We start from the raw sequence: 27,802 nt of genomic DNA on the forward strand, positions 1-27,802 counted from the left end.
CTGTTTTCCATGGGCAGGCTAATTCTGAATTCGGGCACTCATGTTACTGTGAATCCTCTGCATCTATTCACCCAAAGTCCCGGTGATTCTGAACACCTTGATTTAATGTCTCCTTAACCTGCCCTGCTCCAGCCCCCCTGCTCTCTGCAGGAGAGTCAGACACATGTTGCCTCTCTGGGTAGGTGACATAAGGGGGAGAAAGCATACTGGAGACTCAGGGGAGGGACGGAGCGGATGCTTGTGGTCTGTGATTCCTTGTGGGGTGTGGCAGGGAGGGAACATGTGAGGGTGCATGGGACGCCAGGGTATCGTTGATCCTAGGTCACAGACAAGGGGAATGGAGGTTGCTGTGCAGTGAGGAAATGACCCCCTGCTGTGTTCTGATTGGCCAGCCTCCCGTCTCTTGGCAAGCTCCCTGTCCAACACTCCCACTGCCGATGCCCCATCCCTGGGGCTAACCTGTGCCAGAACCCACATTCCCACCCGAACCGTCAGCAGGTCTTCTGTAAACAAAATGAGAAACAATCTGCCTTCTGGTTCACAACAGGCAATATTTTTCTCTCTGCACCTCATTACAGTCCTGCCTACCACATTCTCTTCCCCCCTTACCTTCTCTCAGTTCTAGATTTCCTTATGTTCCCCTCATCCCATTCTCCATCTCTTCCTCCTTCTGTATCACTGTCCTCCTCTCCTTCTCTGTGTGCTGCTCTGTTCTCTCTCTCTCCCTCTCTCATTCTGCGTCTCTCTCTCCCTATCCCTATCTCTTTTTCACTGTCCCACTCTCTCACTCTCTGCAAGTCTTTCTCTCCCATCTGACTCCATTCCTCCCCTCTCATACTTTTCCTCCGTCTCTCTTCCTCCCCATCTCTTTCTCCACTCATCTCTTTCCCTCCACTCACCCTTTCTCCCTCTCTGTCTGTCCATTTCTCCCCCTCTGTCTCTCCCGGTCACGCACTCTCTCTTCCTCTCTCCGTTTTTCATTCTCTCTCTCTCTCTCTCCCCACCCCCACTCTTCTTCATCCTCCTGTCTCTCTCTCTCTTCCATCTCCAGTTTCTTTGTCCCTCTCTCTCTTCCCTCCAACAGCAACTCCCACTCTCCCCCACGCTTCAAGCGAGTCCATGAATCGATGGAGACCAGGTCACAGCATTGTGTTGGAGGCGCAGCCTGCACCAAGCGATGAGCGGAATTCCTGAAGCTGGGAGATTCCGTGAAGGTGAACGAGCGCTGCCGCCACCACAAGAACGTGGAAAATCTGGTGCGAATGGAACTGTGGTAGAGAATACAACAATGGCGTTAGCAGGACGGCCACGAGCTTACAGTGGACATGTGCACTGGGCATTAGTTTAGTGTAAAAGGCATAGGCAGAGGGAGCAGATGGTACAGAGACAGACAGGGTGCCTTACAGCTTACACACAGGGAGGACTGTAGCAAGACAGATGGAATGTGTTACACACAGGGAGGACTGTAGCAAGACAGATAGGGTGAGATCCACACAGGTGGGACTGTATTGGGACAGACAAGGTGAGTTAAACACATGAAGGACTGTACAGAGACAGACAGGGTAACTTACACATAAAGTTGACTGTAGCAAGCTGGATAGGGTGTTGCATACAGGGAGGACAGTAGCGAGCTGGATATGGTGTGTTGTACACAGAGAGGACTGTACGGAGATGTACTGGGTGTATTACACACAGAGAGGACTGTACAGGGACAGACGGGGTGTGTTACACATGGGGAGGCCTGTACGGGGACGGACAGGGTGTGTTACACATGGAGAGGACTGTATGAGGATGGACAGGGAGGACTGTACATGGACAGATAGGGTGCATTACACATAGGGGACTGTACAGAGACAGACGAGGTGTTACATATGGGAACAGTGTGGTAAACCATATATATGTTGTAACTGGGTTAACTGTCTGGACTCGCCCCTCTGCTGACTGCCCCTGTGGCTCCTCCCCCAGATCCCTGAATAAAGGTGATTTCACCTTGCCCCCCACCTCAGTCTGGGGGCAGACACTCAGCATGGAGGTCGTATTGTACAGCGAATAAAAGTCTTTCAGTATTTTACCCAACTTCAGTCTTTTGGAATTATTGAAGGTGCTTCACAGAGACAGTGCATTACACATGCTGGAAACCAGTTTACAGGGAACAGACAGCGTGGTGTACACTAGGAACCAGTTTAAAGGGAACAAACAGTATGCTGCACGCTGGAAACCCGTTTCCAGGAGACAGACAGAGGGTTGTACGCTGGGCACTTATTTTCGGGGGACAGACAGTGTGGTAAATACAGGGGACAAGATTACAGTGGACAAATAGCATCTTACATGCCGGGAACTTATTTATAGGAGACACTTGGCATATTACACACAGAGCACTGGTTTATAGGAAGAGACAGTGTCTTACCACTGGCACAAATTTACAGGGTTGCACAGTGTGTTATACAGTTGAGTCTAGTATACTGGGGACAGAAAGCCTGTTACACACCACATAAAGTGTGTTATACACTAGGCATGAGTTTACAGGGAACAAGTTCTGTGCTGCACGCTGAGCACTAATTTAACGGACACCAATACAGATTGTGCATTTCATACCTAACACCACATTTTTACTTTACTTTATTTAGAGATACAGTGTGAAAGTGAAACAGGCCCTTCCAGCCCAACAAGCCTTGTTTAAAGGGGTAGGCAGTGTGTTACATGTTGGGTATCAGTTTTTACAGGGGGACATACAGACTGGAACACACTGGCCACTTATTTAAAGGCAACAGACAGTGTGTTATCCACAGGTCACTAGTCAACAGAGACAGAATGTGTGATACATTACAGAGGCCCTGTAGCTTGTTACACGTGGGGAACTACGATCAATAACCACTCAGGGCTCCTCCTGTACCTAATAAAGTGGCCACAGGGTATCCATTCATGGTCGTCTGCTGCTGTTTAATGTTTCAATTTGTTATGTGTTCAGAAATGCTCTTCTGCACACCACTGCTTTAAGTTCAAGTCCAAGCAAGTAACCATCTAAGTTGCTTTTCTTGTCATTGCAAGAACTTTTTGGATATTGCTGACGTGGGATGCTGCAAGTTCGATTCACTGATTTAGGGGCAGACAGTGGGGGGAGCTGTGTGGCTTCGGTCATAGTGAGGACTGGGCCTCAAGCTGTTTACAGCTGCCAGGAGAGACGTGTCTAAAGCCAGCGCACTCCACCAGGGGGCAGTGCAGAGCGGCATCCAGGCTGGAGTCGGTGCTGCCCCCGCTGTTCGCTTGGCAGAAGACAAGCTGTATTGTCGTTGACTGCAGATTTCTGCGGCAGTCATGGACTCAGGATCGGGACTATTTTTTTGTGTGGCTGCATTTTACTGATATTCTACATGTGCTTGCCATCTAGTATGTGCTATGTGTGCTTTGTGCTGTGTGTGACTGTTGGTAACGTGTCTTGCACCCTGGCCCTGGAGTAATACTGTCTCGTTTGGCTGTATTCATCAGTACTCATGTATGGTTGAATGACAATTAAACGTGAATTATCGTCAATCAACTGTACACATGTATACCACTGAATGAAACAACATTCCTTCAGACCAAGGTGCACAACACAGTACATATAATCACACACATAATATGAAGTAATACTAGCACAAATAAATTAACAAATAATAAGGTGTGTTGACAACACAGGTAAAAAAGTAGACCGTGTGGCACCACTGGCGCCTCTTACATTATGAGACCCGAGTGGTGGCTGGGAATTCAGTCGTCTTACAATCTGGGGGAAGATGCTGTTTCTCGTCCCAACAGCTCTTGTCATAATGCTCCCGCCCGGCAGTAGGGGATCAAAGAGATTGTTGGACGGATGAGAAGGATCATTCACAATGCTAAGGGCCCCTGGTAAATATCTCCAGTGGGTAGAAGGGAGACCCCGATGACCCTCTCAGTAGTCCTCACAATCCCTTGTAGCATCTTGCCTTCAGATGCCTTGCCATCTTGTACGAGACGGTGATGCAGCTGGCCAGGACACTCTCAATGGTACCCCCGTAAGAACTGGTTAGAGAGAGGCAGGGAGTCCTCATACGCCTCAGTCTCCTCAGGAAGTGAAGATGCTGCTGGGCTTTCTTGACTAAAGAGGTGATTTTGAGGGACCACATGAGATCAGCCGTTTTGTGCACTGCCAGGAACTCGGTGCTCCAAACTCTCTCCACGGAGGAACCGTGTATGTACAGTGAAGAGCGGTCAGACTGAACCTTCCTAAAACGTGGTGATTTGAGTTACTGTTGCCTTCCTGTCAGCTTGAATAGGTCAGGACATTCTCCTCTGACCTCTCTCATTATCAAGGCATTTTCACCCACAGAACTACCGCTGTCTGGATGTTTGCACCATTGTCTGTAAACTCTAGAGATTGTTGTGCTTGAAAATCCCAGGAGATCAGCAGCTTCTGAGGTACTCAAACCACCCCGTCAGGCACAAATATTCATCTCATGGGCAAAGTCACTTAAATCACATATCTTCCCCGTTTTGATATTTGTTCTAAAGAGCAACTTGGTTTGGCCAGATACTAAAGACTGGTGTTGATCATCTGGCTAGTGTGTTCACCGAGCTCTTTAGCCTCTCGCTTCAGCAGTGTGTGGGATCCACCTGCTTCAAGTATACCAGTGCCCAAGAAGGGCTTGGTGACCTGCCTCAATGACTATCACCCAGTAGCCCTTACATCCATGATGATGAAGTGTTCTGAGGGGTTAGCGATGAAACATATATCTCTCTCTCTCCATCTTGTTTTACGGTGGTTGGCACCCAGTTAATGGTGCAATACTGCCACCTTCTGCTCCGGAGTGTGCAATACACTTACATTCTAAATCTCTTCACCCAGTCTCACACACACACACATACCCTAAAGTAAAGGCACCCGTTAGTCTTGTGAGACCATGATCTGCGCCTGGAAAGTCTTCACTCTCCAGGGCGCAGGCCTGGGCAAGGCTGTATGGAAGACCAGCAGTTGCCCATGCTGCAAGTCTCCCCTCTCCACGACACTGATGTTGTCCAAAGGAAGGGCATTAGGACCCATACAGCTTGGCACCAGTGTCGTCGCAGAGCAATGCCTTGCTCAAGGACACAACACGTTGCCTCAGCTGGGGCTCGAGCTCACAACCTTCAAGTCCCTAGTCCGATGCCTTAACAACTTGGCCACGTGCCCACACATACCCTAACCTACACTTTATCCTCCCCTCTTTGGCCATCCTATTCTTGCTTATTCGTCATATCCTATAAAAAAAAACCCTGTACCCTTTAAGAAAGCTAAAAATACCCTAACCTGTTCTCTCTCACCCATGCCCAGCAACCCTTTTAATGTGAATTCCTGCATCCCCAATTTCCTTTGATTAATTCTCATCATCTCTCTCTGTATCCCATACTTCCTGCAACTCAGAACTACATGTTCTACTGACTCCCCTTCCTGACATCCCTCACACAATCCTGTCTGGTGTTTCCCTATCATTTTAAATGTCTCGTTTAACGCACAGTGCCCCAGCCTTAACCTAGTCCACACAGTCTCCTCTCTTCTGTATCCACTACCTACCCTAGTACCTGCTACACTTTTTTGTATTTGATATAAATGCCTCCCTTTCCCCTCCCTGTCCCATCTTTCTTGCCACATTTGGTTGAATTTTTCCCAGATTACACACTTAACCTCTGCTTTACTGACACTAATGTGCATTTATCTATTTTCTTCGATGAAAAATACCAACTCCTGCCTGAGAATCAACTTTGATCGGCTTCAATTTGCCTACCAGAGCAGATGTCATTTCATTGTCTCTTCACTCAACCCTGAAACATTCGGACAGCGAAGATGCATACATCAGGATGCTCTTTATCAACATCAGCTCAGCAGTTAATACCATCATCCCCTGAAAACTCATGAAAAAGTTCCAAGACCTTAGCATCAACACCTCTTCGTGCAATCGGATCCTGGATTTCCTCACTTCCAGACCCCAGTTAGTTGAGATTAGTTTACATCTCCATCAGCACAGGGGAAGCACAAGGCTGTGTGCTTAACCTCCTGCTCTACGCTTATGACTGTGTGACTAAGCACAGCTCCAATGCCACTGTGGGATCTAGTCATTTTTCGATCCCCAGGTTCTTTTAGGAGTCCAAGAATGAACAAAAACTTGTTGCTTCACAGTTGTTCATTTTAAAGTTTAAACAAAAGAACAGATAAAACTAAAAGAATACAAAGAGAAAGACAAGAAAGAAGATTGTGATTTTGCCGAGTCTGACACTTTTATACTCAGGTCAGACAAATTCCTGAGGCGAGTTAAAAGTCATGTGCCTATACTTAAGATGATAAACCATATGTAATTGTTGTACTGCTTTTCCGTCAGTAGGCAGGGACAGACACCAAATTTTGTAAAAAAATATACCAGTTAAATAGGTTAGTAAACAGCAATGGCTAAAAAAACATTAATTCAACTACTACCTTATTAAAGCATAAAAAGATTGATCCCAACACCATATTCAAGTTTGCTGATGATACCACTGTTGTGGACTGAATTAAAGGTGGTCATAACAACAACCTCTCACCCAATGTCAGCAACACCGAGGAGCTGATTATTGACATCAGGAATAGGGAACCAGAGGTCCTCATCAAAGGATCAGAGATGGAGAGGGTTAGCAACATTGAATTCCGAGGTGTTACTATTTTAAGAGGTCCGTCCTGGGCCCGGCACGTAAGTGCAATTATGAAGAACGTATGGTTACGTCTCCACTTCCTCAGGAGTTTGTGGAGATTCAGCATGACATCAAAACCTTTGACAATCTTCTATAGATGTGTGGTGGAGCGTATTATTGACTGGCTGCATCACAACCTGGTACGCAATGACCAATGCCCTTCAGCAGAAAATCCTACAAAAAGGAGTGGATATGGCCTCGTTGATCAGGGGTAAAGCCCTCCCCATCGTTGAGGAAATCTACACGAAACACTGTTACAGGAAAGCGGCGTTCATCATCCGGGACCCTCACCACCCAGGCAGGCCATGCACTTTTCTCACTGCTGCCATCAGGAAGAAGGTACAGGAGCCTCAGGATTAATCACCACTAGGCTCAGGAACTGTTATCGCCTCTCAACCATCAGGCTCTTGAACCAAAGGGGGGATAACTTCACTCAACTTCACTTGCTCCATTTGTGACCTGTTCCCACAACCGATGGACTCATTTCAAGGACCCTTCTCTTCATGTTCTCAATCTTTATTGCTTATTCATTCATTTATTATTATTACTATTTCTTTTTGTATTTCACAGCTGGTTGAATATCCTAGTTAGGTAGTCTTTCACTGATTTTGTTATGGTTATTTTTCTATACATTTGTTGCATATGCCCACAAGAAGACAAATCTCAGAGTTATGATGGTTAATCCTGGGGACAGAGCCTGTGTGACACGCTGGGCACTAGTTTACGGGGACAGACTGTGTGTGACACGCTGGGCACTAGTTTACGGGGACAGAGCCTGTGTGACACGCTGGGCACTAGTTTACGGGGACAGAGCCTGTGTGACACGCTGGGCACTAGTTTACGGGGACAGAGCCTGTGTGACACGCTGGGCACTAGTTTACAGGGACAGAGCCTGTGTGACACGCTGGGCACTAGTTTACAGGGACAGAGCCTGTGTGACACGCTGGGCACTAGTTTACGGGGACAGAGCCTGTGTGACACGCTGGGCACTAGTTTACGGGGACAGACTGTGTGACACGCTGGGCGCTAGTTTACGGGGACAGACTGCGTGACACGCTGGGCACTAGTTTACAGGGACAGAGCCTGCGTGACACGCTGGGCACTAGTTTACGGGGACAGAGCCTGTGTGACACGCTGGGCACTAGTTTACAGGGACAGAGACTGTGTGACACGCTGGGCACTAGTTTACGGGGACAGACTGTGTGTGACACGCTGGGCACTAGTTTACAGGGACAGAGCCTGTGTGACACGCTGGGCACTAGTTTATGGGGACAGAGCCTGTGTGACACGCTGGGCACTAGTTTACAGGGACAGAGCCTGTGTGACACGCTGGGCACTAGTTTACGGGGACAGAGCCTGTGACACGCTGGGCACTAGTTTACAGGGACAGAGCGTTTGTGACACGCTGGGCACTAGTTTATGGGGACAGAGCCTGTGTGACACTCTGGGCACTAGTTTACAGGGACAGAGCCTGTGTGACACGCTGGGCACTAGTTTACAGGGACAGAGCCTGTGTGACACGCTGGGCACTAGTTTACGGGGACAGAGACTGTGTGTGACACGCTGGGCACTAGTTTACAGGGACAGAGCCTGTGTGACACGCTGGGCACTAGTTTATGGGGACAGAGCCTGTGTGACACGCTGGGCACTAGTTTACAGGGACAGAGCCTGTGTGACACGCTGGGCACTAGTTTACGGGGACAGAGCCTGTGACACGCTGGGCACTAGTTTACAGGGACAGAGCGTTTGTGACACGCTGGGCACTAGTTTATGGGGACAGAGCCTGTGTGACACTCTGGGCACTAGTTTACAGGGACAGAGCCTGTGTGACACGCTGGGCACTAGTTTACAGGGACAGAGCCTGTGTGACACGCTGGGCACTAGTTTACGGGGACAGAGCCTGTGTGACACGCTGGGCACTAGTTTACGGGGACAGAGCCTGTGTGACACGCTGGGCACTAGCTTACAGGGACAGAGCCTATGTGACACGCTGGGCACTAGTTTACGGGGACAGAGCCTGTGTGACACGCTGGGCACTAGTTTACGGGGACAGAGCCTGTGTGACACGCTGGGCACTAGCTTACAGGGACAGAGCCTATGACACGCTGGGCGCTAGTTTACGGGGACAGACCCTGTGTGACACGCTGGACATCTTGTACATCTCTATCAAGTCACCTCTCATCCTCCTTCTCTCCAAACAGAAAAGTCTTAGCTCACTCAAACTTCCCTCATAAGACATGCTCTCTAATCCAGGCAGCATCCTGGAAAATCTCCTCTGTACCCACTGTAAAGTTTCCACAAGCTTTTCATAATGAAGTGAACAGGACTGAGCACAATACTTCACGTGTGTCTAACCAGGGCTTTATGTGGCTGCAATAAAATGGGGCCTCATGGCTCTTAAACTCAATCCCACAACTAATGCAGGCCAACACACCATATGTATCTGTGAACCACAATACTCTACGTGTGGTCTAACCAGGGTTTTATAGAGTTTTATTGTTATTTCTTTGCTGTGGGCGTTGAATAAAATGGCAGTCACCTTACGTATTCTCCTCATTGACTTCTGAACGATATCACCTCCAGATCCAATGTACTTACCCAGATATCGCACTTGCCGGGGAAGAAACGCTCAGGGATGCGAGCAGCGTAGATGGCGACACCCAGGATGTACAGGAAAGCCATGAGGAACAGCCAGCCCAGCTGTCCAACCGTCGCTGCTTTGATGAAGCCCTCGGCAAACATGAAGTGAAGTGTGGGGACTAGTCCGCTCAGGCCTAGACTCAGGAACACGCCTGTGGGAGCGAGGAGAGCTGTCAGCCCCTTTTCTCCCCCTTCACCTCTCCCCCATCCATCCTTCCTCTTCCCCCTCCAAACCTTCTCTTCTCCCCATTTTCCAACAACTCTCACCACCCTTCTCCCCAATCCCTCCACTCTCTCTTCTTCCAGCTCCCCAGCTTCCTCAACCTCTCTCGCCAACCTTCCCCTCTCCTCGCCCTCCCTCACCCTCTCTCCCCAACCTTCCCCTCTCCTCTCCCTCCCTCCCCGACCTTCCCCTCTCCTTAGCCTCCTTCCCCGACCTTCCCCTCTCCTCAGCCTCCCTCCCCGACCTTCCCCTCTCCTCACCCTTCCTCCCCAACCTTCCCCTCTCCTCACTCTCCCTCCCCCACTTTCCCCTCTCCTCAGCCTCCCTCCCCAACCTTCCCCTCTCCTCACCCTCCCTCCCCTCTCCTCTCCCTCTCTCCCCGACCTTCCCCTCTCCTCAGCCACCCTCTCTGATCTTCCCCTCTCCTCACCCTCCCTCCCCGACCTCCTCCTCTCCTCAGCCTCCCTCCCCAACCTTCCCCTCTCCTCACCGTCCCTCCCCTACCTTCCCCTCCCTCCCCGACCTCCTCCTCTCCTCAGCCTCCCTCCCCAACCTTCCCCTCTCCTCACCGTCCCTCCCCTACCTTCCCCTCCCTCCCCGACCTCCTCCTCTCCTCACCCTCCCTCCCGAACCTTCCCCTCTCCTCAGCCTCCCTCCCCGACCTTCCCCTCTTCTCAGCCTCCCTCCCCGACCTTCCCCTCTCCTCCCCCCACGCAGCTGCCCTGAGTCGAGCACTCACCCGCGCGCACAGCCCTGTACTGAGGGGTGGCGAAGCGGTCCCACTGGGACACCACGATGGCGGTGATGCCCAGCACACAGACGGTGATGAGGTAGATGAGCCGGGGCTGGGGGGAGCAGTAGAACGAGTAATACAACCAGGGTACGAAGCTGCCCATGATCAGCAACGCGATGCCTGAGTAATCCAACCTGCCAGCACGGCAAGGCCCAGTGAGTGGCGTGAAATATGTTATTCTATATATAGAATGCCCCGCGCCCCTGGATTAGATCCGAGTCTGTAACCACAGCTGGGGATCTTTTATTCTATATATAAACCCCTACCCGAACCCCTGGATTACACTCGCCCCATCACTGAACTGTTCCCATAACCTATGGACTCATTCTCAAGGACTCTCCATCTCATCTTCTCGATATTTATTGCTTATTTACTTATTATTAATACTTCTTTTCTACTGGCACAGCTTGTTGTCATTTGCACACTGGTTGTTTGTTCATCCTGTTCGATGCAGTCTTTCTTCGACTCAACTGCATTTCTTGGATATATTGTGTAGTCATAGTCATACCTTATTGATCCCGGGGAAAATTTGGTTTTCGTTACAGTTGCACCATAAATAATTAAATAGTAATAATACCATAAATGGTTAAATAGTAATATGTAAATTATGCCAGGAAATAAGTCCAGGACCAGCCTATTGGCTCAGGGTGTCTGACGCTCCAAGGGAGGAGTTGTAAGGTTTGATGGCCACGGGCAGGAATGACTTCCTGTGACGCTCTGTGTTGCATCTCGGTGGAATGAGTCTCTGGCTGAATGTACTCCTGTGCCCAACCAGTACATTATGTAGTGGATGGGAGACATTGTCCAAGATGGCATGCAACTCGGACAGCATCCTCTTTTCATACACCACCGTCAGAGAGTCCAGTTCCATCCCCACAACATCACTGGCCTTACGAATGAGTTTGTTGATTCTGTTGGTGTCTGCTACCCTCAGCCTGCTGTCCCAGCTCACAACAGCAAACATGATAGCACTGGTCACCACAGACTCGTATGCCCACAAGAAAATGAATGTCAGGGTTGGCCTATGTTATTTTGCGCAGAAACCCCTCTGAACCTTGGACCAGATCCCACCCTGCGAGCCCCACAGTGCCAGCCGGAAGCGTTTGCGGACTCACTTGGAGAAGGTGCGTGAGACTTTCTCGGAGTGGCAGTAGACGGTGTGGAAGAGCCAGGAGAAGCAGAGGCACAGGATGGCGCCCAGGAAGAACATGCCGAAGACCACCTTCTCCTGCACGGGGGCCACAAAGTTGATGTTGGGCTGGAACATGTATCCAACTCCGAAGAAAAGGAAGAACAGGAAGCCTGAGGAGGGGAGAGAGAGGGAGAGGCCGAGTTAACAGAACAGAACAGTGCCTCCCCGAGCTCAGCACGCCCTGGCGGTCGGAGCGACTCTCAGGTACCTAGTAGGTGTGTCCAGATGTTCCCCGTCTCAGTGTGCAGCCTGAAGATGCTGTAGAAACAGGCACGGAACGAGGGCATCGGCGGCCGATGACCGTCGAGCAGGAAGTCATTGTCTTGCAGCCAGTCGGGCAGGACATCGTGTGGGATCACACGCCACCTGCCCTCCCAAACCTGCAGAGAGTGGTGGGGGGAGGAAACAGAGGACAGGGGGGAGCGGGGATTGGGGTGGAGGGGAGAGGGAGGGATTGGGAGGGGGGTGGAGAAGGTTGGAGAGGGTGGAAGACAGGAGGGGAGAGAGAGGGGTGAGGGAGAGGGGAGGAGGGAGGAGAGAGGGAGGAGGAGGGAGGGGGGGAGAGGGGGAGAGGGGAGAGGGAGAGAGAGGGGAGGAGGGAGGAGGAGAGAGGGAGGAGGAGGGAGAGGAGAGGGGGAGGAGGAGGGAGAGAGGGGAGTGAGGGAGAGAGGGGGAGGGAGAGAGGAGGGAGAGAGGGGAGGGAGAGAGGAGGAGGGAGAGAGGAGGAGGGAGAGAGGGGGAGGAGGGAGAGAGGGGAGTGAGGGAGAGAGGGGAGTGAGGGAGAGGAGGGAGAGAGGGGGAGGAGGGAGAGAGGGGGAGGAGGGAGAGAGGGGGAGGGAGAGAGGGGGAGGAGGGAGAGAGGGGGGAGGAGGGAGAGAGGGGGGAGGGAGGGAGGGGGGAGGAGGGAGAGAGGGGGGAGGAGGGAGGGGGGAGGAGGGAGAGAGGGGGAGGAGGGAGAGAGGGGGAGGAGGGAGAGAGGGGGGAGGAGGGAGAGAGGGGGAGGAGGGAGAGAGGGGGGTGAGGGGGGAGGAGGGAGAGAGGGGGGTGAGGGAGAGAGGGGGAGTGAGGGGGTGAGGGAGAAAGGGGAGGAGGGAGAGAGGGGAGGAGGGAGAGAGGGGAGGAGGGAGAGGGGGAGGAAGGAGAGAGGGGAGGAGGGAGAGAGGGGAGGAGGGAGAGAGGGGAGGAGGGAGAGAAGGGGGTGAGGGAGAGAAGGGGGTGAGGGAGAGGAGAGGAAGGAGTGAGAGGGAGGAGGGGAGGAAGGAGAGAGGGGAGAAGGAGAGAGGGGGAGGAGGGAGAGAGGGGGGTGAGGGAGAGAGGGGAGGAGGGAAAGAGGGGGAGGAGGGAGAGAGGGGAGGAGGGAGAGAGGGGTGAGGGAGAGAGGGGGAGAAGGGAGAGAGGGGGAGGAGGGAGAGAGGGGAGGAGGGAGAGAGTGGAGGAGGGAGAGAGGGGGAGGAGGGAGAGAGGGGAGGAGGGAGAGAGGGGAGGAGGGAGAGAGTGGGGAGGAGGGAGAGAAGGGAGGAGGGAGAGTGGGGAGTGAGGGAGAGGGGAGTGAGGGAGACGGGGGTGAGGGAGAGAGGGGAGGAGGGAGAGGGGGAGGAGGGAAGGAGGGAGAGAGGGAAGGAGGGAGAGAGGGGAGGAGGGAGAGAGGGAAGGAGGGAGAGAGGGAAGGAGGGAGAGAGGGAAGGAGGGAGAGAGGGGAGGAGGGAGAGGGGGAGGAGGGAGAGAGGGGAGGAGGGAGAGAGGAGGAGGGAGAGAGGGGAGGAGGGAGAGAGGGAAGGAGGGAGAGGGGGAGGAGGGAGAGAGGGGAGGAGGGAGAGAGTGAGGAGGAGGGGTGGTGGTGGAAAGAGAGGGGCGTGGTAGCGGAGATAGGTTGGGTGGTGGTGGTGGAGAGAGTGTAGGGGGGAGACAGAGGGGGTGGGTGGGGGGGAGAAGGATGGAAGGGGAGCATTCAGAAGGGAGAGAAGGGGTGAGAAAGAGAACAGGGAGTAAGTACCAGCTCATTTGATTAAGTGGCACAATTATAGCACCTCTGGTCGCTGAACCACTGCTTCCCCTCCTCAACCCACTGTCCAAGCCCCCTGGGTTCTCCCTTCCCTGTCCCTCCCCACATACATTCTCTCCTCTGCACCCACATTCTATACCCTCGTCTGTCCCGCTCCCTACGTACAGTCACGATGAAGGAACTCAACCTGTAACATCATGTGCTCATTTCCGTCCGGCCTGCTGAGTTCCTCCAGTTTTTTTTTTGCGTGTGTTCCAGCAACTGGTGGAAATCTGCTCGTATCTCCACAATACATTTGACTTCAATTTTGATAAAGGCCATGGTGGTCTTACCTTGAAGACAAACTCCTCCATCTTCTCCATGGCGTGGTGAGCCTGCTGAGGGAGGGTCAGGACTTGCGGACTGTCCATCCCCTCCTCCTGCACCCCCTGTTCCAGTGTGATCCAATCCGTCGTGCTGCCTGCACCTTCCTGCGGAGGAGTCAGGGAGCCCTGTCACACATTGGGAAATCGGCCTTGAGACACGCGTCACTACGGACCTCTTGCTACAACCATCAAAGGGGAAAATCCACATTCAGCAATTCATGAACAGCTTCTTCCCTCCACCACCAGATTTCTGAACAGTCCATGAATCTCACTGTTCTTTTTTTGCACTTTTTGGTCATTTATAATGATTTTACAGTACTGTGCAAAAGTCACATACACAGCAGGATGCCCTATGACTTTTGCACAGTGCTGTAGTAATTTTATGTATTGCACTGGTACACTGTTGTGAAAAAAAACGGATTTCATAACATATGTGAGTGATGATATGGGTCACTATTCTGTACTGAGAGTGGGAATGGGGCAGGGAGAGGGGAATCATGGTTGGGAAAAGAGGAAGGTAGAGTGAAGGGACTGGAAAACACCAGAGTAATTATCAATAAACCAAATAACCTTGCCTGGTGTCTCAGGGCTGGGTATGCACTACCCATCCCACACACTCTCTCTCCACCACCTGTCCCACACCCCTCCTGCGGTGCCCCACCCTCGCCATTCCCGACCATCCTTTGCTCGCACCCGATTTACAAACTCACTCTCCACCCCACATTGACAAATACAGTTCAGTACCGTGTAAAAGTCTTAGGCACCCTAGCTATATATTGTATATGTGCCTTTTGCATTGTATCTCTTGACTCTGTAATGCTGCCATCAGCAAACAGCTACAGGAGCCTCGGGACTCTCACTACCAGGTTCATGAACAGTTATTACCCCTCAACCATCCATCAGCCTCTTGAACGAGTGGGGATAATTTCACTCACCCCATCACTGAACTCTTCCCTCAACCTATGGATTCACTTTCAAGGACCCTTCATCTCATGTTCTTAATATTTATTTATTACTATTTCCTTTTCCATTTGCACAGTTTGTTGTCTTTTGTCTGACCGTCCTTTGATTCTATTATGGTTTTTGGATTTACTGAGAATGCCCCCAAGAAAATGAATCTCAGGGTTGTATACGGTGAAATATATGTACTTTGAACTTTGAGTGATAGTAACCATATAACAACTGCAGCACAGAAACAGGCCATCTCGGCCCTTCTAGTCCGTGCCGAACTCTTACTCTTACCTAGTCCCACTGACCTGCACTCAGCCCATAACCCTCCATTCCTTTCCTGTCCATATATCTATCCAATTGAACTTTAAACGACAACATCGAACCTGCCTCAACCACTTCTGCTGGAAGCTCGTTCCACACAGCTACCACTCTCTGAGTAAAGAAGTTCCCCTCATGTTACCCCTAAAATTTTGCCCTTTAACTCTCAACTAAAGTCCTCTTGTTTGAATCTCCCCCACTCTCAATGGAAAAAGCCTATCCATGTCAACTCTATCTATCCTCCTCATAATTTTAAATACCTCTATCAAGTCCCCTCTCAACCTTCTACACTCCAATCAAGCCTAGTAAATCTGATTTTGACCCCACCACTGAAAAGTTCCACTCTCACGCCAGTACTGGTCAGGAATTTCACCGGGTGAGAGGAGACTGCCATTCAGCCCATCACAACCCAATCTATCCCCAACTTTCAGCACTAGGTTTACTATCTTTCAGGTCTTTTGGAAGACACACAGACGCTGAGATACTTCCTCTGTTATACACTAAAGATCTAGATGTGGTTGACATAAGTTATATTTCTGATAATATCGGAATCTGAATTCATATACGAACAATGAATTGAATTGTAAACACGAGAGATTCTGCAGATGCTGGAAGTCTAAATCAACACACACAAAATGCTGGAGGAACTCAACAGGTCAGACAGCATCTGTGGAAGATGCATTTTTTTGCTATTGTCACACCGAGGTATCGTGAAAAACTGCATGCCATCCACACAGAGCTTTTCATTACCACAGTGCACTGAGGTCGTACAGGATGCAGGATAAAGTGTTACAGCTACAGAGAAAGTGCATTGCAGGCAGACGGGGTAGATTCTGAGGTCAAGAGTCCATCTTACCGTACTAGGAAACCACTCAATAATCTGACAACAGCTGTCCTCGAGCCTGGTGGTACGTGCTTTCGGGCTTTTGTATCTTCTGCCCAACGGAGAGGGGAGGGGAGGAGAGAGAACGTCTGGGTTGGGTGGGGATCTTTGATTATATGGGCAGCTTTGCTGAGGCAGTGAGAGTCGTAGACAAAGTCCACAGAGGGGAGGCTGTCAGAATCAGGATTATTGTCACTGACAGGTTGTTTTGCAGTAGCAGTACAACGCAAAACCACAATTACAAGTTACAATAAGAAATATAAAAGTAAGTAGTGTGAAAAGAGGGCAAAATATTGTGACGGTATTCGTTGGGTCATGGCCCAGTCACAAATCTGATGGTTGAGGAGAAGAAGCAGTTCAGGCTCCTGTACCTCCTCCCTGATGACGGGCACATCCTTAACAGTGGATGCCACCTTCATGAGGCATTGTCTTTTGAAGATATTCTTAATGGTGGGAGGGCTGTCTCATGAATGCGAATGGTATGCTGGCATTTATAGCGAGAGGATTCAAGTACAGGAGCAGGGAGGTACTACTGCAGTTGTACAAGGCCTTGGTGAGACCACACCTGGAGTATTGTGTGCAGTTTTGGTCCCCTAATCTGAGGAAAGACATCTTTGCCATGGAGGGAGTACAAAGAAGGTTCACCAGATTGATTCCTGGGATGGCAGGACTTTCATGTGAAGAAAGACTGGATGAACTGGGCTTGTACTCGTTGGAATTTAGAAGATTGAGGGGGGATCTGATTGAAACGTATAAGATCCTAAAGGGATTGGACAGGCTAGATGCAGGAAGATTGTTCCCGATGTTGGGGAAGTCCAGAACGAGGGGTCACACTTTGAGGATAGAAGGGAAGCCTTTTAGGACCGAGATTAGGAAAAACTTCTTCACACAGAGAGTGGTGAATCTGTGGAATTCTCTGCCACAGGAAACAGTTGAGGCCAGTTCATTGGCTGTGTTTAAGAGGGAGTTAGATATGGCCCTTGTGGCTACAGGGGTCAGGGGGTATGGAGGGAAGGCTGGGGCGGGGTTCTGAGTTGGGATGATCAGCCATGATCATAATAAATGGCGGTGCAGGCTCGAAGGGCCGAATGGCCTACTCCTGCACCTATTTTCTATGTTTCTATGTTTCTATGATGGAGCCGAGTGAATGTACAATCCTCTGCAGCTTTGGCCAGTCCTCTGCATTGGAGCCTCCGTGCCACACAGTGATGCCACCAGTCAGAATGCTCTCCACAGTACAGCTGTAGAAACTTGCTATAGACTCTTTGGTGGCATATCAAAACTCCTCTCTCAACATAGCTGCTAGCACGCCTTCTTCGCAATTGCATCAATTTGTTGGGCCCAGGATAGATCTTCAGAGGATGTTGAAGCTGATCACCTTTTCCACTGCTTCTCCCTCGGTGGTCAGTGCGTGTTCTTGCAAATTCCTCTTTCTTTCTTTCTCAATCTTGTTATTAATTTCGAAATACAGAAACAAAACATAGCAATAATACAAATAGTAGGAGATATATTGTTACACTTAAGAAAAGTAATTGTAAAATGAAATAGTGCAAATTAACAAGGCTCCCTATCATGTAGAACTAGCAACGTATAATACAAAGCAAAAAAAAACTGGAAAAAAAATCATGAAAAAGAAAAAAAAACCAAACAAAAAAAAACAAACGCCATTCCCAAAGAAAAACAAAATTAATCAACTAAACTAAAAGACTTGGGCAAAACTAACAACTTAAAAATGGAAAAGAAGAAAACCTTAGTGTCGACGACTCCATCCCCCTCCAACAACAGTACAGAGAGGTAAAACAAGTTTGGAAATGATCAAATTACATCAAATGAAAATGCTGAATAATGCTGAATAGGTTGATACAGTTTAAAGTAGTGCACAGGGCTCGTATGTCCAAAGATAAACTATCTCGTTATTACTCTCATATTAATCCAATATGTGACAGATGTCATTCCGAGATAGCTTCTTTAACCCACATGTTTTGGTCATGTCCCTTGTTGGAGAAATATTGGGAAGATATTTTTGATATTATTTCAACGGTCCTAAATATAGACTTACAACCTCATCCAATTACTGCTATCTTTGGACCACCAATGATAGACTTAAATAATTTAACCTCTTCATCACGAAGGATGATTGCATTTCTTACTTTAATGGCTAGAAGGTCCATTTTGTTGAAATGGAAAGAGATTAACCCTCCCAAGATATTTCATTGGTTTTCACAAACTATGGTGTGTTTTAATTTGGAGAAAATTAGAAGTGCAGTTTATGACCCTTCTATTAAGTTTGAAAAAACTTGGAGGCCACTTATCCAAATTCCTCTTTCTGAAGTCCACAATCAATTCCTTGGTCTTACTGATGTTGAGTGTAAGCTTGCTGTTGCAAAACCACAACCTGCTCCTGTAGGCCCCCTCATCACTATCTGACATTCTGTCATCAGTAGCTGAGACATTGATTAATTTATGAATGTCGTTTGAGCTGTGCTGAGCCACACAGTCGTGGGTGTAGAGGGAGTCGCGCAGTGGGCTAAGCACGCATCGTTGAGGTGCAGTGGTGTTGATTGTCAGCGAGGTTTTATTTCCAGCCCACGCTGTGGTCTCCCGGTGAGGAAGTCAAGGATTCACAGTTGCAGAGGGAGGTAGAGGTCAGGTTTTGAAGCTTTTGATTAGTACTGAGGGGATGATGGATGATTGTACTGAACATTGCTGTTTACTGATTACAGCTCAGTCACAAACAAGAGAAAATCTGCAGATTCTGGAAATCAAGGTAGCGCACACAAAATGCTGGAGGAACTCAGCAGCCCAGGCAGCATGTATGGAAAAGGGTAAACAGTCAATGTTTCAGGCCGAGACCCTTCATCAAGACTGGAAAAGAAAGAGATGAGATGTCAGAGTAAGAAGGTGGAGGTGGCGGAGGTGGGGGGGAGGTAGGAGATGAAGAAGTACAAAGTAGGTGACACCGGGAGAAGGGTAGGGTGAAGTAAAGAGCTGGGAAGTTGATTGTTTAAAGAGATAAAGGGCTGGAGCAGGGGGAAATCTGATAGAATACAGAAAAGCATGGAAGAAAGGGAAGGGGGAGGAGCACCACAGGGAGGTGGACAGGTAAGGAGATACGGTGAGAGAGGGAATGTGGAATTAGTGGAAGTTTGAGAAATCGAGCTCATGCCAGCAGGTTGGAGGCTAACCAGGCAGAATATAAGGTGTGGCTCCTCCAACCTGAGTATGGCTTCATAGCGGCAGTAGAGGAGGCTATAGAGTGACATACTGGAATGGGAATGGGAAGTAGAATTGAAATGGGTGGCTACTGGGAGATCCTGCTTTTTTTTGGCATAGGCGAAATGCTTTCCCAATCTACCTTGGGTCTCACTGACATACAAGAGGCTACACCAGGAGCACCAGATACAGTAGATGACCCCAACAGATTCACAGATGAAGTGTTGCCACACTGGAATGACGATTTAGAGTCCTGAATGGTCGTGAGGGAGGAGCTGTAGGGGCAGGAGTGGCACTTGTTCTGCTTGTAAGAATAAGTACCAGGAGAGAGATGAGCGGGGAAGGACGAATGGACAAGGGAGCGATCCCTGTAGAAACCAGTAAGTGGGGGTGAAGGGTAGGGAAAGATGTGTTTGGTGGTGGGATCCCGTTGGAGGTGGCAGATACAAGGAATTATGTGCTGGACATGGAGGCTCGGTATTGCTGTTGTCCAGGTGGTACGAGGCTGAGTGAAAAGTCGGTGAGATTGCACCCTCCATAGAACTGTTGTAGCAGTAGCAGATTGCAGCAGGTCCAGATCTTTGCTTGGGTCATCATCATTATCATCATCAGGTGCCGTGCCCAGTTTGAGCTTTGACGCTATGGCCCACCCGCTCCTGTTTCAGGTCAAGTGGACCAATTCATTGGTATTCATTTCCAGTTCATTTGTCTTTGTCTTCCTCTTGCTTTCTTCCCTTCAATCTTTCCCATAATTACCATGCATTCTAACTCCTCTTTCCTAATCACATGTCCAATGAAGTTACGTTGCCTTTTCATGATCTCATACATCATTTCTCTTTTTCTGTTTGCTCTGTTCATGACATCCTCATTAGATATTCATTTCGTCCATGATATTCTTTGCATCCTCCTCAAAAACCACATTTCTGCTGCTACAGTTCGTTTCCTCACGTTACTAGATATTGTCCAACATTCTGAGCCGTATAACATAACTGGATAAACGTAACATTTCAGTACTCTGAGGCGGGTTGTCACGCCTAGTTTAGTGTTGGTCAGTATACTCTTCATTCTCATAAAGGTGTCTTTTGCCATCCCTATTCTTCTTTTGATGTCCATGTCGCACCTGCCATCTGATGTCACCCAGCTTCCAAAGTAGCAAAAGTTCTGTACTTGTTTTATGTCTTCCCCGTTTATTCTCAGCCTGCAGATAGGATTCTCCTTCTTTTTGGATATCACCATATATTGTCTTTTTGCAATTGATAGATAGACCCATTCTTGCACTTTCTTCAACAATTATATCAATTAAGTTTTGTAGTTCTTCCTCCATAGTTGCAATTAACACAGTGTCATCTGCATATCTGAAATTATTGATGTTTTCACCATCAACTTTGATTCCCAAGTCTCTTGGTTGGGTAGGATTCTAATTTGCTCAGGTTGCTTCCGGCAATGACCGATCTCTCAAAGCACCTTATCACAGTCGATGTGAGTGCTACTGGGTGACAGTTGTTAAGGCAGCTCACCCTGCTCTTCTTGGGCACTAGTATGATTGGTGTGCTGAGCTGTGTCCACAACTCTCTGCTTTGCCCCTCTGTCTCAGGCAGAGCAGTTCTGTACCCAGCCTTAAGCTACCAGATGTTACGGATCAGCCAGCAAGATGGGCAGAGCAGCGGCAGACGGAATGTGGGCAGGGAAAATGATTAAAAACACGGGAAAGTCTCTAGATGCTGGAAATCCAAAGTAACAACACAAGATCCTGGAGGAACTCACCAGGTCAGGTGGAACTTAGGGAAATTAATAGATAGTTGACAGTTCGGGTCGAGACTCTAGTTCAGGACTGAGAAAGAAGTGGAAAGATGCCAGAAGAAGGTTGGGGAGAAAGAGACTAGCTGGAAGGTGATAGGTGGAGCCAGGTGGGTGGGAAAGGTAAGGGTGGAGAAGAAGGTATCTAATAGGAGAGGAGAGTGGACCACAGGAGAAAGTGAAGGGGGTTGACCCAGGGGGAAATAATAGGCAGGTGAGAAGAGATAAAAAGTTGGAAAGGGGAATAAAGTAAGGGGGGGGCGGGTGGGAGAAGCGAAATTTAGAGAAATCGATGTTCAAGCCATCAGGTTGGAGGCTACCCAGGTGTGGCTCCTCCAACCTGAGAGTGGCCTTGTCCTGGCACAAGAGGAGCCATGGACCGACATGTCAGAACAGGGGTGAGAATGGGAATTGGCCACGGGGAAGTGCCGCTTGAGATGGATGGTGCAGAGGTGCTCGATGAAGCGGTTTGCATGTCCACCCCATCCACACCCCTCATGATCTTACACACCTCAATAAGGCTATCCCTCAGTCTCCTCCGCTCCAACGCATAACATTCTAGCCGGTCCAGCCTCTCCCTATAACTCAGTCCCTCAAGTCCTGGCAACATCCTTGTAAACCTCCTCTGCACTCTTTCCAGCTTAATTGTGCACTTACTCCAGCAGAGCAGCTAGAACTGAACAAAGTTATTCCAAGGCAGCCTCACCAGCGTCTTCTGCAACTGCAACTTCACACCCCAACTTCTATATTCAGAGCCCTGACTATTGAAGGCTGGTTGCCCAAGGCCTTCCTCAGCCAGCCTGTCCACCTCACTTTCAGGGACATTATGAGGGAGGGTAAATCATGGGAAATGTTCCTGATGTGTCTGACGCCTGCAGTTGTGCAGAACGGTACAAGAGTCTGAGGCACAGATAGATAGCGAGGACGCCTGAGATTTGTGCACAGTACTGTATTTGGCAAGGTGGAGCGGAGATCAAGCAGGAGCAAAGGATAATGGGAATGGTGAGGGTGGAGCGGCGTGGGAAGGGTGTGGGAGAGGTGCCAGGGGAGGGGGTTGGCGCAGGTGCAGACGCACCCAGCCCTGAGGCACCAGGCAAGGCAATTTGATTCCAAACAATTGGTTTATTGATTATTATAGAGCGTTCCTGTCCACTACATTGCAGTTTCTGTACCGTGCTCTCTACTTCACATCTGTAGGTTGTGAGCATAGCTCTCTGCCAGCCACGATGACAATGAACTTGCCTGTGACGACGTACATCTCTCTCTCTGTGGGGGATGGATGTTTCCCCCACTCTGCCACATTGAGGTCTTTTCCTGACCGAGCATCACTGGACCAGCTGGTCTTGCAGCCACACGAGGTTTCCCTGACTGCCCCGAAACCGAGAAGACAAACTCATTACTGTCGAGTCACGTACGGACAAAGCACCTTTAGGGTGACAGTTTCCTGTCGCTTAAGGACATAAAGGAACTGGATCATCCTGTCGCAGCAATCCAATCATCTTGCATTTACACAACATGTTAAGATTACAGACTTAATTAGTTTAGGGACTCGATGGTAGTGTTGCAGTTAGCCTTACAGTCAAGTCAAGTCACTTTTTATTGTCATTTCGACCATAACTGCTGGTACAGTACACAGTAAAAACGAGACAACGTTTTCCAGGACCATGGTGCTACATGAACAATACAAAAACTACACTGAACTATGTAAAAAACAACACAAAACTACACTCAACTACAGACCTACCCAGGACTGCATAAAGTGCACAAAACAGTGCAGGCATTACAATGAATAATAAACAAGACAATAGGCACGGTAGAGGGCAGTAGGTTGGTGTCAGTCCAGGCTCTGGGTACTGAGGAGTCTGATGACTTGGGGGAAGAAACTGTTGCATAGTCTGGTCGTGAGAGTCCAAATGCTTCGGTGCCTTTTTCCAGATGGCAGGAGGGAGAAGAGTTTGTATGAGGGGTGCGTGGGGTCCTTCATAATGCTGTTTGCTTTACGGATGCAGCGTGTGGTGTAAATGTCTGAGATGGCGGGAAGAGAGACCCCGATGATCTTCTCAGCTGACCTCACTATCCGCTGCAGGGTCTTGCGATCCGAGACGGTGCAATTCCCGAACCGGGCAGCGATGCGGCTGCTCAGGATGCTCTCAATACAACCTCTGTAGAATGTGGTGAGGATGGGGGTGGGAGATGGACTTTTCTCAGCCTTCGTAGGAAGTAGAGACACTGCTGGGCTTTCTTTGCTATGGAGCTGGTGTTGAGGGACCAGGTGAGATTCTCCGCCAGGTGAACACCAAGAAATTTGGTGCTTTTAACGATCTCCACGGAGGAGTCGGCCATGTTCGGTGGAGAGTGGTCGCTCCATGTCCTCCTGAAGTGAACAACCATCTCTTTTGTTTTGTTCACATTCAGAGACAGGTTGTTGGCTCTGCACCAGTCCGTTAGCCGCTGCACCTCCTCTCTGTATGCTGATTCGTCGTTCTTGCTGATGAGACCCACCACAGTTGTGTCATCGGCGAACTTGATGTGGTTCGAGCTGTGTGTTGCAGCACAGTCGTGGGTCAGCAGAGTGAACAGCAGTGGACTGAGCACTAGCGATCTCCTCTCAGGGGTTAAATTCCCACCGCAGTCTGTAAGGAGTTTGTACGTTCTCCCCATGATCGTGTGAGTTTCCACCGGGTACCCTGGTTTCCTCTCTCATTCCAAAGACGTACAGGTTAGTGAGTCGTGGGCATACTATGTTGGTGTCGGAAACGTGGTGACACTTATAGGCTCTCTCCAGCACATCCTTGAACGGTGTTGGTCAGTAATAGAAAACGAGGCATTCCACTGTATGCTTTGATGTACATGTGACAAATAAAGCTAATCAAACCTCTTATGAAAATTTAAGTGCCCCATTTTAGCTCAGAGGTATCTAAGCGGAGGTAGGTAACTATCGGAAAGACCAGGGGATCTGGTACAAAAGAGGAGTTAAGGTCTAGGGGTAGATCAGCCAGGGTTACTTTGAAAGGTGGGACCCCAACACACACACACACACACAAACTACCGGTGGAACCCAGCAGGTAATCAGGTCAGTCAGGTCTATAGCGGAGAATAAACAGTCAATACTTCAGGCCAAGACCCTTCATCAGGACAATGTCACTGAAAATTTCCAGCATCTGCAGAATCTCTTGAGTCTCTAAATGTCGAGACAGTCTGAAGAGGCCAAAGGGCCTGTTTCTGTCCCCAAATTATTGTGCTCCATGACAGATTTTGAAATCTGCATCAATGGTCTGGACGCCAGTCGCTAATCTACTGAGTTTGTTACAGCAGCCTATTTAGAATCACTGGGGCTGCCCCGGGACCCCTCAGTGAACCTGAGCTGAGGGAAAAGACTACCACCTGTCTGGAATTCTTGCCTGAATGGGTAGGGGAATGACAAACCCTCCTGCAGAGAGAGCCGTGGAGGCTGCAGCATAGAGATAGGCCTTTGGACAGGAGAGAACATCACAGACAGCCTGTCCAGCTCCAACAGTGGACAAGAAACATCACCAGTGCCTCTACTTGCTCAAGGTTAAAGGCAAGTCCACATCAACCCTCACCAATTTTATCGATACACCAGAGAAATTATCCCATCCAGATGCATCATGGTTTGGTACGGCAACTACTCTGCCTGAGGCCGCAAGAAACCTCAGAGTGTTGTGCACACAGCTCAGCACATCACAGAAACCAGCCTCACCTCCACAGTTACACACAAAATGCCTCTGGAGGGGAATAATTCTGTACAGTTCTGGTCACCGAATTATAGGAAAGATGTCAATAAAATTGACAGTACCGAGGAGATTTACTAAAATGTTGCCTGGGTTTCATCTCCTAAATTTTACTGACGTTGAGTGCCCACTCAACTAGTTGATCTATCTCGTTCCTGTACGCCTTCTCATCACCACCTGAAATTCTGCCAGTGGCTAATTTATAGATGGTGATTGAGCTGTGCCTAGCCACATAGTCGTGGGTGCAGAAAGAGTGGAGGAGTGGGCCAAGCACACATCCATGAGATGTGCCAGTGAGGTGGAGATGTTATATCTAATTCCCATAGACTCCCGGTGAGAAAGTCAAGAATAGAGTTACGGAACAGGGTACAGTGCCCCAGGTTTTGGAATTTGTTGATTAGAAGTAAGGGCTTGATTTTATCTGCCTGATAGTGGTGACCTTCCCACCATTATCCTGATAGCGGTGTACATTCCACCTCAGGGCAACGTGGAGGTGCTGAGCAGTGTAATCAACAGGCACGAAATAGCACACCCTGATGATTGCGGGAGATTTCAACCAGACACGAGGAAATCTGCAGATGCTGGAAATTCAAGCAACACATACAAAAAAATGCTGGTGAACGCAGCAGGCCAGGCATGTATAGGAAGAGGTACAGTCGACATTTCGGGCCAAGATCCTTCGTCAGGACTAATGCAAAAAAGAGATAGTAAGAGATCATCTCTTACTATCTCTTCTTTCAGTTAGTCCTGACGAAGGGTCTTGGCCCGAAATGTCGACTGTACCTCTTCCTATACATGCTGCCTGGCCTGCAGATTTCAACTGGACCAACTTAAGGAAGTCTCTGAACAACTACAACCAATCTTTAGCCCATACCCCTCTAAATCTGTCCAACTGTATTTTAAATATCGTTAGTTCTTATCAGATAAACTCTGCTCTAAATCTTAAGGTACCTGTGACCCCTGTTTCCATCCAGGGGGTCAGTGTGGACATGGTGGAGGATTAAAAATACCTGGGGATACGAATTGACAATAAACTGGACTGGTCAAAGAACACTGAGGCTGTCTACAAGAAGGATCAGAGCCGTCTCTATTTCCTGAGGAGCCTGAGGTCCTTTAACATCTGCCCGACGATGCTGAGGATGTTCTACAAGTCTGTGGCGGCCAGTGCTATCATGTTTGCTGTTGTGTGCTGGGGCAGCAGGCTGAGGATAGCAGACACTAACAGAATCAACAAACTCATTCATAAGGCCAGTGATGTTGTGGGGATGGAACTGGACTCTCTCACGGTGGTGTCTGAAAAGAGGATGCTGTCCAAGTTGCATGCCATCTTGGTCAATGTGTCCCATCCACTACATAATGTACTGGGTGGGCACAGGAGTACATTCAGCCAGAGACTCATTCCACCAAGATGCAGCACAGAGCGTCATAGGAAGTCATTCCTGCCTGTGGCCATCAAACTTTATAACTCCTGCCTTGGAGGGTCAGACACCCTGAGCCAATAGGCTGGCCCTGGACTTATTTTCTGGCATAATTTACATATTACTATTTAACTATTTATGGTTTTATTACTATGTATGATTTATGGTGCAAATGTAACGAAAACCAATTTCCCCCGGGATCAATAACGTATGACTATGACGATGACTATTATGAGATGGACAATTACAGCTAATAGAGCTCGCTGTCTATTGGGTAGCACACATATCAATCTTCCTCAAGCACCGCCCGCAAATCAAGACCCTAGTCTTTGATTGGTTCGAAATCACAGACCCGCAGCAGTCAATAATCCCAGAGCCCTCTTAACTCCCGCCAATACTGTACTACGAGGCGCGATGGGGGAGAGGGTTAATAACGGAGCCGTAACCGGGGAGACAAGCCCCACTGTGCATGTTCCGAACGGTCCGAGGGGGGACCGCTATAAGCACGCACCTTCTCCGTCACCAGAGCAGCTCAGACCGGTAGGGCAAGCAACGAGTGGACATTCGTTCAGACGGCCAATGGGTGTACAGCGTTTCCTAAGTGACAGCTGTCACCAGTCGAAGGCGGGACTTATCGCCCGGCTCGAACCGCCTTCCGAATGGTGGGAGGTATCAGGCGCTGTGCCCAGAGGGCGGACAACAGCATCACAGACGGATAGCTACATCGACCAATCGGGGGAGGGCGGAGGCGGAGTCAATGCTCCCAGTGGCCAATTGACGTCAGCCCTATGAAAAACAAGATCAATAAAGAAGGACGGGATGTCATTTCATTGACAGTTACTTCAGCCAATAGAAATCTCCAAGGGCTGAAAAATAAGGCGGGCTCCCAATGGCAGCGGAGTCAGATTGTTATTGGTCAGTGGCGAACCAATCGCCATCGTCTAGAGGTTTTTTTCCGTGGGAAATCAAATGTTGTCCGTCTGGACTTCAATTCAATGGTGCCGCCATCCCAATCCCATCCCCACAACTGAACCAATTTATGGGAGTTTTCCACATAGATCTTGGAGTCGGTTGGCTTAAAAAGTGCCTTTTGAAAGAACATGTTTCTCTCAGGTTTCGGATGTTCCGTCCAGCCAGTGCCAATGGTCTTGGCTGGACTCCCCACCCCCGTCCAACACAAACGCCATCAAGCCAATGTCCACCCCGGAGCCAGTGGAGGACTCACGTGCTGGAAGGCGAGGCGGCATGAGGTGTGGAAAGTGCGAGAACAAGTCACAGAAAATGGAGAAATCGTCAACCCCCTCCCAACCCAACTCTCTTCTCGCCCCCCCCCCCACCGCATCCCATCCCTTCCTGCCCCTCCCGTGGCACCTGCGAGACCATCACTCACCATTTACTCAGTCCCGATGAAGGGTCTCTACTGTTCTTCCACAGATGTTGCCTGACTCGCTCAGTTTCTCCAATATTTCTGTGGATAATTTCTAAGCTCCTTCCTATAGGCCGCCACAGCCATCAATATTCGTGGTACCGCCCACCTCCCGCAG

At 49.4% G+C, this 27,802-nt stretch overlaps 1 protein-coding gene across 1 annotated transcript; it reads right to left on the reverse strand.

Annotated features, from left to right (window-relative positions):
* Positions 1-547: 547 nt before the first annotated feature.
* On the reverse strand, positions 548-27,727 carry LOC134339120 (adiponectin receptor protein 1-like). Its single transcript, XM_063035451.1, has 7 exons — positions 27,649-27,727; positions 13,894-14,031; positions 11,768-11,939; positions 11,483-11,669; positions 10,314-10,501; positions 9,310-9,503; positions 548-1,268 (listed from the first exon to the last, which is right to left on the reverse strand). The coding sequence occupies exons 1-7, from the start codon at positions 27,649-27,651 to the stop codon at positions 1,140-1,142; spliced, it is 1,011 nt and encodes a 336-aa protein (XP_062891521.1). The 5' UTR covers positions 27,652-27,727; the 3' UTR covers positions 548-1,139.
* Positions 27,728-27,802: the final 75 nt, after the last annotated feature.

The sequence above is a fragment of the Mobula hypostoma genome, chromosome 28, assembly GCF_963921235.1.
Source record: "Mobula hypostoma chromosome 28, sMobHyp1.1, whole genome shotgun sequence".
Taxonomy (NCBI): Eukaryota; Metazoa; Chordata; class Chondrichthyes; order Myliobatiformes; family Myliobatidae; genus Mobula; species Mobula hypostoma.

Bases quoted from the DNA above. Each gene is read 5' to 3' on its own strand.
- LOC134339120 (XM_063035451.1), bottom strand. The intron at 11,940-13,893 runs GTAAGACCACCA...CACTCTCTGCAG, and splicing joins TGGAGGAGTTTGTCTTCAAG to GTTTGGGAGGGCAGGTGGCG. The intron at 1,269-9,309 runs GTAAGTACATTG...TCTCTACCACAG, and splicing joins CCGGCAAGTGCGATATCTGG to TTCCATTCGCACCAGATTTT.